At 33.4% G+C, this 13,185-nt stretch overlaps 1 protein-coding gene across 1 annotated transcript; it reads right to left on the bottom strand.

Moving 5' to 3' along the window:
* Positions 1-553: 553 nt before the first annotated feature.
* LOC119607943 (lysosomal aspartic protease-like) lies at positions 554-1,768 on the bottom strand. Its single transcript, XM_037962104.1, is given in 3 exon segments — positions 554-940; positions 942-1,249; positions 1,252-1,768. Coding segments are annotated over 3 exon segments (1,125 nt in total). The 5' UTR covers positions 1,748-1,768; the 3' UTR covers positions 554-619.
* Positions 1,769-13,185: the final 11,417 nt, after the last annotated feature.

The following is a 13,185-nucleotide window of genomic DNA, read 5'->3' as shown; positions in this document are numbered from 1 at the left end:
CCTATTTCCGAACCATTACTTAGGGAGAGACTCTTACGGCCCTTACTCTTGCAGCACATTGTTGTAAAAGTAGTATAGTTTCTCTTCAATGTATTAAGTTGCGCATAGCCCCATCGACCACAAATGGATATGTTCTTAAATAAGTACGTGAGTATATGCGATATTCGAGAACAAATTTTCTATTTTCAGAGGATGCTCCCCGGGGCATGTTTCCATGACGAAATGTCCCATCATGGTGTATTGCAATCCCGGGGTAAAGAGGTGCTACAAGTACCTCTAGTCTGCCGGGACTATAAACTGGTGATGTCACTTTACTCCTCGGCTAGTCCTTGGCATGTTTTGACATGCGGTCTAACGGAGTTTCCACTGAAATAGCTATGGAGCAGAGACCTACGCTGATATCACACAGCCTTGACATGAAAATTAAGTGGGTGGACCAGATACATATATTTCTCGTCCAAAAAATGTTTTTCATTATCACTCAATTTCTATAAATAAAACAAAAATTTGCTTAAAATTTCATACTCTTTATTTATTTTATGAAGTCAATGCAGGATATAAACGAAAAACTTCATTCGAATATTAACCCGACTTAACAATAAAACTGACAAGTATTAACTTAAATAGCTCTAGCAAAACCAACACGTTTGTGTTTCAAATCGAATGTGGTATAGTATTTACCAATGAAAACATCACCCAAAATCCAAATATTCATACCAGCATCTTCAAAAGCGGTGGCGCATTGGTCATCGGCTTGGAGAACATAATCGCTAGGTTCCAAAGTATAGATACCATCACCAATGTGGAAGTTAACATCAGGCAAGGAATCAAGTGTGGAACAGTCCAACATGAATTCATAGGTAGTCTCGTTGAAAGTAGCACCAATGGCAGTTTGTAGACTAATATAAACATCGGAAGGAACACCAATTAGAGAAGTGCCGGGTATCAGCAATAGCCTGGCAGTAGCGGCAAACACTAGTGTCCTGGACATGAGCAGATCTCATTTCAAATTGCCAATAGCCTTCGGTGGAAACTGGAACATAACGGAGTTCACCGGTGTAATGATCGGGATCATTGCCACCCAAAACCATGACACCACCTTCATTGGAAGTACCATTGCGAGCCAAGTAAAAGGAGAATACCTCAGTGTCGACTAAGTCTTGTAAAACCATATTGTAGAAGGGTGGCACAACACCATCAACAGCAATAGTTTGGAAAGCCATACCGATGAGACCATCAAAGGCGAGTACACAAATGTTTCACCAGGTTCATTAGTGGCAGCAGCAAATACTTGATCTTGAATAGTCAAACCTTCAACAGTTACAACATCTTGTACCAAATAGCCAGACAAACTGCCACTGCCATATTGAATAGCGAAACTTTCACCAATATATTGATAAGTTAACGAGTTGTTGCCATTATAGCTGTTGTGATTTTGACAGGCCAAGTTCTGAGCAGAGCAGGGTGCTGCAGGAATCCACATATTGGAGGAACCGGTATCAAAAAGTACCAAAAACTCCTGAGGTGGAGTACCAACGGTAATTTTACCATAATACGAATCATCTACATAGTTGAATAGTTTCTCTTTGTACACTCTGCAGGTATCTCTTACATTATATTTTCCCCTTAATTTCACCAATTCATTGGCCTTTTGTTTCGATTCACGGATTTTATACAAAGGCACACTAACCAAAGCGGCTTCCGTTAACAGGAATAAACCGAGTAACGCAAATAATAATTTCAACATGTTGGCGAATAACTTAATAAACTTGTAAGAAACTGTTCAAAACATTTTCATTATATACCAAAATTTTTATCAATACAAAATAGATAACCATTTTAGAAAATAGATAAAGTACGCACAGAAGTAAGAAGTACAAACACACACGCCATAATAATAATTGATCGATTTAGGTCGCATTAATTATAAATTTAATAATGTTAAATTAGTTTAATTAGTAAACAAATGTATGAAGGTTAATAATTGGTTTGTTTACAACTTGTTAATCGAAATTGTGGTAACAATTAGAAGTGTGATATTATTTTTTTATTGTGGTAGCCAAAAATGTTAAGAAAATTACTTGGTTACATTCTAAATAATCAAGTTAAAATTATTAATATAGCCAGGGCAGAAATTTGAAATGAGCCCATCTTCTCAATAGATGCTAAATCGAACAAAAGTTTTGTGAGGGTTTTGAATCTTTCATAGTATCTAATGTGAGTAAACCGTTCTTCATCTACTGGAATTGTACTTAATTAAATATTTTGTATTAGGGGCATTATTTTAATCTATAAACAAATAGGTTTTTGATAGAGAGTTTAGCTGACAAATGCAAAACAAATCGATTGCAACAACGAAACAGGAGAAAAGGATGACAAGAAGAAATAAATACATATGTATCCAATTACGAGAAAAACTATAAAATGAAACAGTTAGAAAAGTATGGACCGCCCATATTGTACACTACCCCAGTTATAAGTATTAAATGTGTTATTCGTTTTTTATACCCTACACCACCATAGTGGGGAGGCTATTATTACACGTTTGTGCTGATGTTTGTAACGCACAAAAATATTGGTCCTACACCCACCTTAAAGTAAACCGATCGACTCATAATCACTTTCTGAGTCGATTAAGCCATGTCCGTCTGTCCGGCTGGCTGGCTGCCCATGTAAACTTTGTGCGCAAGGTACAGGTTGCAATTTTCAAGATATTTTGATAAAATTTGGTTAATTTTTCGGCCCAACGACGAAGCCTACATAAAATGGTTGAAATCGGTCCATTATTTCACCTAGTCCCCATACAATCCTTCCCACCGAAAAGGGTTTTTGAGTTCATAATTATGTTAAATATTGTAGTATCTCTACAAAAATCGGCAAAACTTAGTTCTATATACGTCTTAATAATACTACCGATTTTCGTAATTATCGGACTTTATTTGACCCTAGCCCCCATACAAAGTCCCCTTCAGAAAATGACTTGAAAGTCAATAATTCACTAATAAACACTAGTATCACGATGAAAACCAGCATACATAACTCTAATGTAAACGTAAAGCCATATACCAAAATTTATAAGGATAGGCCCATATTTACCTTGCCCCATATAACAACATTTTTAGAAAATCACTTTTTTCAACAAATTGTTAAAATATTTCGGAATTAAGGTAAACACCTTAAATGCTTTATTATTAAAAATAATCGAAATTTTTAACATACCCAGTAGTGTAGGGTATCATATAGTCGGCCATGCCCGACTATACTTTCCTACTTGTCTATAGTAAAATAAGTATTTGTATAGAATTTTACTTGAATAGTGTCATATTTTAGCAATTATTGATGAAAAACTAATTTTCTTAAAGTGGCTCCATATAATACTAGCGTCATAAGTATAAGGGCCGATACTCATAAAATTAGCAGTAGGGATTTATGTCAACATAAAAGTTATTTATGGTGAATTCCATATTAATTCGTTATGGACGTTCATGCCAGATTTTCGAGGCCTCGTACTTGTACCAACAAAAATCGTACGTGCTAAATTCCTTCCAATTATTTTGAAAATTGCACCTGTACCTTGCGCACAAGCTTTACATAACAGCCAGCCAGACGGACGGACAAGGCTTAATCGACTCAGAAAATTATTCTCAATCGATGCAAACATCATAGTTAGTTAGTTAGTAGTTAGTTAGTTAGTTAGGTAGTTAGTTAGTTAGTTAGTTAGTAGTTAGTTTAGTTAGTTAGTTAGTAGTTAGTTAGTTAGTTAGTAGTTAGTTAGTTAGTTAGTAGTAGTTAGTTAGTTAGTTAGTTCGTTAGTTAGTTAGTTAGTTAGTTTAGTTAGTTAGTTAGTTAGTTGTAGTTAGTTAGTAGTAGTCGTTAGTTAGTTAGTTAGTTAGTTAGTTGAGTATGTTAATTAGTTAGTTAGTAGTTAGTTAGTAGTTAGTAGTTAGTGTTAGTTAGTTAGTTAGTTAGTTAGTTAGTTAGTTAGTTAGTAGTTAGTTAGTTAGTAGTTAGTTAGTTAGTTAGTAGTTAGTTAGTTAGTTAGTTAGTTAGTTAGGTGTTAGTTAGTTAGTTAGTTAGTTAGTTAGTTAGTTAGTTAGTTAGTTAGTTAGTTAGTTAGTAGTTAGTTAGTTAGTTAGTTAGTTAGTTAGTTAGTTAGTTAGTTAGTAGTTAGTTAGTTAGTTAGTTAGTTAGTTAGTTAGTTAGTTAGTTAGTTAGTTAGTTAGTTAGTGTTAGTTAGTAGTTAGTTAGTTAGTTAGTTAGTTAGTTAGTTAGTTAGTTAGTTAGTTAGTTAGTTAGTTAGTTAGTTAGTTAGTTAGTTAGTTAGTTAGTTAGTTAGTTAGTTAGTTAGTTAGTTAGTTAGTTAGTTAGTTAGTTAGTTAGTTAGTAGTAGTTAGTTAGTTAGTTAGTTAGTTAGTTAGTAGTTAGTAGTAGTTAGTTAGTTAGTTAGTTAGTTAGTTAGTTAGTTAGTTAGTTAGTTAGTTAGTTAGTTAGTTAGTAGTTAGTTAGTTAGTTAGTTAGTTAGTTAGTTAGTTAGTTAGTTAGTTAGTTAGTTAGTTAGTTAGTTAGTTAGTTAGTTAGTTAGTTAGTTAGTTAGTTAGTTAGTTAGTAGTTAGTTAGTTAGTTAGTTAGTTAGTAGTTAGTTAGTTAGTTAGTTAGTTAGTTAGTTAGTTAGTTAGTTAGTTAGTTAGTTAGTTAGTTAGTTAGTTAGTTAGTTAGTAGTTAGTTAGTAGTTAGTTAGTTAGTTAGTTAGTTAGTTAGTTAGTAGTTAGTTAGTTAGTTAGTTAGTTAGTTAGTTAGTTAGTTAGTTAGTTAGTTAGTTAGTTAGTTAGTTAGTTAGTTAGTTAGTTAGTTAGTTAGTTAGTTAGTTAGTTAGTTAGTTAGTTAGTTAGTTAGTTAGTTAGTTAGTAGTTAGTTAGTTAGTTAGTAGTTAGTTAGTTAGTTAGTTAGTTAGTTAGTTAGTTAGTTAGTTAGTTAGTTAGTTAGTTAGTTAGTTAGTTAGTTAGTTAGTTAGTTAGTTAGTTAGTTAGTTAGTTAGTAGTTAGTTAGTTAGTTAGTTAGTAGTTAGTTAGTTAGTTAGTTAGTTAGTTAGTTAGTTAGTTAGTTAGTTAGTTAGTTAGTTAGTTAGTTAGTTAGTTAGTTAGTTAGTTAGTTAGTTAGTTAGTTAGTTAGTTAGTTAGTTAGTTAGTTAGTTAGTTAGTTAGTTAGTTAGTTAGTTAGTTAGTTAGTTAGTTAGTTAGTTAGTTAGTTAGTTAGTTAGTTAGTTAGTTAGTTAGTTAGTTAGTTAGTTAGTAGTTAGTTAGTTAGTTAGTTAGTTAGTTAGTTAGTTAGTTAGTTAGTTAGTTAGTTAGTTAGTTAGTTAGTTAGTTAGTTAGTTAGTTAGTTAGTTAGTTAGTTAGTTAGTTAGTTAGTTAGTAGTTAGTTAGTTAGTTAGTTAGTTAGTTAGTTAGTTAGTTAGTTAGTTAGTTAGTTAGTTAGTTAGTTAGTTAGTTAGTTAGTTAGTTAGTTAGTTAGTTAGTTAGTTAGTTAGTTAGTTAGTTAGTTAGTTAGTTAGTTAGTTAGTAGTTAGTAGTTATTCATGTTTAACACCTTATCTAACATACATAACAATTTCAGTTCTATATCAAACCATCCTTCAAACACAACTTTAGATTTATTTCCAAGTAAATCTTATCTTATAGCCATTTAAGACCTCACATTCATTTGTAAAGTCATCTAAATTGCATAAGTTTAGTGGTAATAAATTTTTGCTTTTTTTCCTACAATGACAAATTTCTCACTAACAATTCTTGACAAATTATTTACATTTAGTGTGTGTTCAAAAAAATCGCACTTTACCCAGGTATGATTATAGTCACAGCAATTCATGTTTTAGCAAGATGTAGGCTTGCAATTTGCAACAATATAAAGGCACGCATGGCTACGCTTGCAACTCTTCCACAAGTACAGTTCAAATGTGAATGCATATAAAATAAATTATACATGAGATAAAAAAATGCTTAATATATTAGTGCGATATAATAAAAAACTAAACACTTTTTATAAAATAAAATCTGTGAATACACAGATTTCTTTGTATATTATTAAAGTGCCTGTAATAGTTTAATCGAATACATGTTATTATTTATAAGACAACATATGGAAATTGTAGCAAAATCCACCAAAAAAAGTTAGGTAATCAATTTTATTTTTAAGTGTAGGCAATTTTTTGCGGTTATTAGATTCTTAGAAAAAAAATTAAATTTGTATAACAATTAGTGATAGATTGTCCACAGTTGATATAAATTATGTTATCGTTTTATGTATATTTGTAGCTTACAAACCCGTGTATGTGTTTTATTATTATTTTTTATAAAATGTTTAAATTAATATAAATATTACTAAAAATTTATTTTAAACGGGCCAACAAAACAGATAAGATAGGGTTTATTATCATTACAATGCCACCAAAATTCTTAAACCTGAAACATAGCTATTTAATTTAAAAAATGGACTCAAAATGGAGAATAGTTCTATAGTTCCTTCCACTCAATGATTGCTTAACGAATCGATTTCAACTTCCGAGAGATAGTTTTTGCTATTCAGAAGTGGTGATTTGGATATGGAAGGCAAAGATCGCTCAGGTCATCAAGCAACATCAAGCAACTGTTTCAAAGCAGAGAGACCTTAAAAGTTTTTAAATCGAAATTAAATCCAAATATCTATCGCTATAAAGAAATATGCTGTATTTGGTGGGTCCAAAAGCGTCCTAAGTATCTATCATAATACATTGGAAAGTTATTTAGTTCTTTGAAAGATATTTGCTAATTTTTGAGGATTTTTTAACTAACAATATCATAGTCCCCTTTTCTTAATCATCTATGTAACTCTAACACCAAATCCACAAACATTCCCAACATAATATTTTTGTACCTGTCTAGACAGTAGAGAAAATATTCACATTCATTTTCGAACGATAATAAAAAAAATGGTTTCCCCCTTTTTTAAACCAATCTCACCTCACTCCTCCGTGAAAGAAAGAAAGTAAATGAATTTGGAAGTAAAGTGTAACTAGACATAGTACATACAAACATATGTTTAAGCCAATATTTCTTCATTTAGGTTTTTGAACATAATGTCAATTGTGTTCTAAACTAAACAAACAAAAAGATGTTTAATACTGGGGAATAAATTTAATACTAAACGACAATTTACTTTTTTAACTCAAGCTAAACATCAGGGAAAGAGTACCAAGACCTACAGTCACAAAAACAGTTTATAGTTAAATAATGTTAAACAAAATAGTTTACGGCAACACAACAATCAACATAAATGGTTATGGGGAATAAAGAAAAACATCCGTTTTTTAAAGGATTCATTTTTTTCCAGTTCACTATACTCTGGTGTTATAGACAGCAATGAATATAAACGTGTTGTAAGTAGAATATAGCTAACAACAACAGCAACACTAACATAGAATATGAGTATTTCATGACAATCCTTTTTTTATGATATCAACAAACAAAAAATACAACAAGTCCAGTTTATTTTAGTGACACAAGACTATGATGATGGCATGTATCACTAACTAAACGATTTAGAAAATGTTTGTTAAATTGCCTTCATAAAAGTGAAAATACGTTATGAACAATTTATGCTGACAATCATTAATAAAGGTAACGACAGGAGTAAAGACGCACATCACAAAAAATATATGACAGGATGTCAAAAATCATCAACATTTTTTTAAGTGAAGGATGTTTTGGGATTTAAAACGATTTTTAAATTTGTTTAATTAAATTGAAGTTGTATTAGATGAAATTGTTATATAAATTATGGTTCAATTTATTGCAATAATTTTAATTAATAAACACATATTACAAAAGCGGATATTAATTCGGAAGTTGTTATATAAATTATTTCCTCAGCGAAGCGAAGAATTGGGAATGACTAATAAGTGTTAACGAACATTAAAATAAATTCTTATTCAATTTTCATATATAACCTTTTAAACTTACCTACATACATACATGCATACATACTAAGTACGTACATACATTACATACATACATACAATACATACATACATACATACATACATACATACATACATACTACATACTACATACATACATACATACTACATACATACATACAGACAGACAGACAGACAGACAGACAGACAGACAGACAGACAGACAGACAGACAGACAGACAGACGAGACAGACAGACAGACAGACAGACAGACAGACAGACAGACAGACAGAAGACAGACAGACAGACAGACAGACAGACAGACAGACAGACAGACAGACAGACAGACAGACAGACAGACAGACAGACAGACAGACAGACAGACAGACAGACAGACAGACAGACAGACAGACAGACAGACGAAGCAGACAGACAGACAGACAGACAGACGACAGACAGACAGACAGACAGACAGACAGACAGACAGACAGACAGACAGACAGACAGACAGACAGACAGACAGACAGACAGACAGACAGACAGACAGACAGACAGACAGACGACAGACAGACAGACAGACAGACAGACAGACAGACAGACAGACAGACAGACAGACGAGACAGACAGACAGACAGACAGACAGACAGACAGAAGACAGACAGACAGACAGACAGACAGACAGACAGACAGACAGACAGACAGACAGACAGACAGACAGACGACAGACAGACAGACAGACAGACAGACAGACAGACAGACAGACAGACAGACAGACAGACAGACAGACAGACAGACAGACAGACGACAGACAGACAGACAGAAGACAGACAGACAGACAGACAGACAGACAGACAGACAGACAGAGACAGACAGACAGACGACAGACAGACAGACAGACAGACAGACAGACAGACAGACAGACAGACAGACAGACAGACAGACAGACAGACAGACAGACAGACAGACAGACAGACAGAACAGACAGACAGACAGACAGACAGACAGACAGACAGACAGACAGACAGACAGACAGACAGAAGACAGACAGACAGACAGACAGACAGACAGACAGACAGACAGACAGACATACAGACAGACAGACAGACAGACATACATACAGACAGACAGACAGACAGACAGACATACACAGACAGACATACAGACAGACAGACAGACAGACATACAGACATACATACATACATACATACATACATACATACAATACATACATACATACATACATACATACATACATACATACATACATACATACAGACATACATACATACATACATACATACATACATACATAATATTCATCTCCTTATTCATACACATTTCATTTTATAAAAGGTTTATAAAACAAAATTCTCAACGAAATTTGATTTATAAACCTTTCATAAAATAAAGATATGGTTTTGAATAAAACCTTTAGTATTTCGTTTCAAACTAATACATCGATCTTAGAGATAATTTAGTCCTAAGTCGGAATACAAATTTTAACTTTCCTCCATTATTAATGCCGGTCTTCTATATTTCACATATTTCTCTTTGTTGAAAAAAATAACATCATATTCGTTTATTAGATAAACATACATATTAAAATGCAGCATTTTTTTACTACAACACACCCCCTCGATTTCAAAATAATATAAAAAAGCTTAAAAAGCTATAATATTTTGACATAAAGAATGTTTTGAACAAAATCACCAATAACCACAACAGCAATATTAAGTGTTAAGATAAATATACCATTTATAATACCATAAATGTATAATAAAAAGAATCAATTCAAAATCTGGCATTTTATGACTAAAATATACAAAAATATATAACATACAGAATAAAAAGAAATTATGCTTTAGTAAAAATAAGAAAAACATACATATAGCAGGTGTGTTCGATTATATGAACCGTACACCATTAGGAGCAATGATAACTTCCCATCAATTCGACAAAGAGTCAATGCATCCAATTTTCACTAACCACCTGGTTGCAGTTTTTGAGAAAGCTTAGGGCTTTCTCATTACCACACCCGATGATCTTTACACCCTTTGACCATTTGGCGCCATCGAACTCAGTTAAGAAGTCATCCTCACTGCGTGCGAGTTCATCAACTAGTGCCCGCATGATCTTCTCCTCCAAAAGCAACCATCTGTCCGTAGTCATTTTCCATCGGGTTGACTACGGTCTATGATGGCTACTTGTAGCTCTGGTGTAGATGTGAATCTAGTTTATGGTTCCAACCGCTTACCCTCAGACATCTGCGTTTTACCTGACTTTGTCGCTTTATACTAGGGCAGTTTCCTGAACTTTTGGTAAACGTCGGTGTACCTCGAGTAGAGGACGTTGCAGAAAGTCTCTTGTATGTAATGCTAACAGACTACGTCGTGCCGCACTGGTCATCAACTCTCTTTGGTCTCCGAGAAGGTGCTGGCATGGTAGTATTTAGCATGGCTTCATACTTTTGTATATGGTAGGTATGCTTTCATTGCAAACGCTTTTCCCTGATGATCAGAGTCACAGGATCCCGAGAGTCCAGCAATCTGACATACCGGAGAGAGCGTTTGTAGCCCGTCAACCTTTTCCGTTAGTCCTGTTCTGTGTCCTGTCTCTTGTTTATCTATTTTTGGTCTCCCTTAACAGAGTCTTCTTTTACAGGGTCATGGGCCTCTGGATTTTGTCCATTTGTTCATAAAGGTTTAATCCTTTCAGACCTGAGAGGCTGTCGTCACTGTCGTCCGATGTTACTCTGTCCTGTCTGGTCAAAAACTTGTCCGGTTTGTCAACCTTAGTACCATGTTCGACTACCAGACTAGGGGTATTGGTCTGTTTCGTCGCAGTCACAGTAGCTCCAGTAGCAATCAGACCTGTGGCTTTCACCTAAGTACTTACATACGTAACTTTTGGAGATTTGAGCACCCTCGACCAACGACATAGGACCGTCTTTATTATTTGACATTTCATTGGGGGTGGTTTCGGTAGTTTATACCTCTACCACAGGTATGAGGTATAAACTACACTGCCACTTCTTTGGAGTCAGACGCAGACCGGGAAGCAGCTCAATATGAGTCTGACGCATCCTAGATTTTGTTTCAACCAAGAAAATTCAGTATGACAGAACCAGATTGTACTTATCAGCCACCCTTAACATAGGAAACAGACGCTAGAGAGGCACGTTTATGTTGTCTAGACAACCCAAACCACAGTAATGGACTGACAGAGGGAAGGGGGGATTTGATAGCCGCCCTAACTAAGGGAAGAAACTCTACCAAATTGAGGTTAGGCGACCGAAGATTTACCCCATAACATAGAGGACAGAAGCTGTGAGGTATGGGAAGGGTAGTTCTTAGTTCATATCCTTAGGATAATTAATCCCCTGCACCGTGACCGAAGACTCAAGGTGACTATCCGCAGCAGAGGAACCTAGGAGGAAAATAGGTGTCACCACAATTTTTGTATGTTTTTGTATATCTCCCATATCTTTGTTTTCGGCGCCAACGTGAGCGGCTTCCATTTTGGGACCATTAATGAAATTTTTTCACCGAATCATTATTTCTGATTCCATTATGATTACCAGCATTTAAAGGGATCGTATGTTAAAAACCGTCCAACTTGCTGAACCGATATTCCATTATGACAACACTCCGCCATATGATTTTTAAACAAAGTGGTTATTATACACGAAATTTTCCAAAATATTACGAAAAAGTACTTATTAATTTTTTTCGTAAAGTTAAGCTGAAATTTAAAAAAAAACCATTTCAACCATACAAAAACACCCTACTTTATACACATACTATTTGTATACCCTTTCATTAATAACCACCTGCCTTTTAGACCTACATATATACATATAAAAAACATTTAATATATTGACCCGGCTTGAAAAAAATAACACTTTTTTCTTTTTATTGGCATTTAGTCTCTCTTAACTTCCGTTTTACTCAATGGCATTTCCTACACGAGTACAAGCAAACATATTAAACATTAGTAGTCAGTAGGCGTTTTTCTTTTACTCGTGTATTTTTGTTTTTGGAAAATTTTTTTGTTTTATATAATATGCTCGAGAGTGTGTTTGAATGTTGTTGGGTTTAATATCCGTTCTAAAGAATCGATTACGACTAACATTTAATACATGTGTTTTAGTAAACGTACATATTTTGCTTAAAACTCTTCCTCCAAACAACAGTGTGTAATGATAGATACCAGTATTACATTAGCATTTCTTATAGTGACACAAACACACACACACTCGCTAAGCATGGGAACTATGATGGGGGCTTAAGTCGGCCTCTTGAGCTTGTTGTGAACAAACATTATTTTATATTATTTTCTGTATATTTCTTTTACTTTTTGTAAATGCCGCCAATATTGGTTTGATATTTTATCCCATTCATAGTTAGTTAATCTAAACACGTAGTCGATTAAAACGAATTTTGTCACCAAAATAGTACTAATATTAAGTATACATACACACATTTTACTTATACATAGCATGTCTTAGAGGAAATTAGAAATTTTTTAGAGGTAAATGTTTTGTTTTCTTTTTTTTTTCTTTCTTTGTTAAATTTAAGTGTGTGTGAACTCTTATGAAAAAGGGTTTTAAAGATGTGTAAGCTTTACTAAAACGTTTATTTTTCATCAATTTTAATCTCAGTAAGAAAATTTTATTTAAAATTTTTAATTTAAGTTGTGAAAGCTATGTTCTAAAGAAAATTTAATTAGTTTGCTTTGCAAAAATATTTTTTAAAGCATAAAAGTATGCCTCACATTTTATTTTCAGTTATTTTTATACTCACCACTAAACATTTAGATAGTTGCTATATTGTATTTGCTATTCCATTTGTTAAACAACAAAACATTGATCAGGGATACCAAAAAAGTATAATATATGTAAGTCTTTTATTATGTCTATTCTTATCTTTTAAAGATATGATACGATGAATATTTTGTGGAAATAATCTCTAGTTATCGTAGTAATGCCCTGCGTTTCTACAATCAAGTAAAGTCGAATAAACTCGTAATAATCTCTACTGATCTGATATACATACAACACATCAAAATATGTATCGTATTTTTATTTTATAACGATCTAAACATGTTCCTCTGACTACAGTTCCACCTAGTCCCCATATAACTGACTCCATCTAAATACTTCTATATATAAATAACCTTCTATTAACGTCCATCCAGTCAGAACGACTCAGTCTTTTAAATCTAGATTTTTTCCC

Source organism: Lucilia sericata, unplaced genomic scaffold, assembly GCF_015586225.1.
Source record: "Lucilia sericata isolate MDLA Ls3-8-SP2 unplaced genomic scaffold, ASM1558622v1 Contig000765F_arrow, whole genome shotgun sequence".
NCBI classification, from domain to species: Eukaryota; Metazoa; Arthropoda; class Insecta; order Diptera; family Calliphoridae; genus Lucilia; species Lucilia sericata.
The sequence above is the reverse complement of the archived record's forward strand: the minus strand, read 5'-3'. Positions and strand labels throughout refer to the sequence as shown.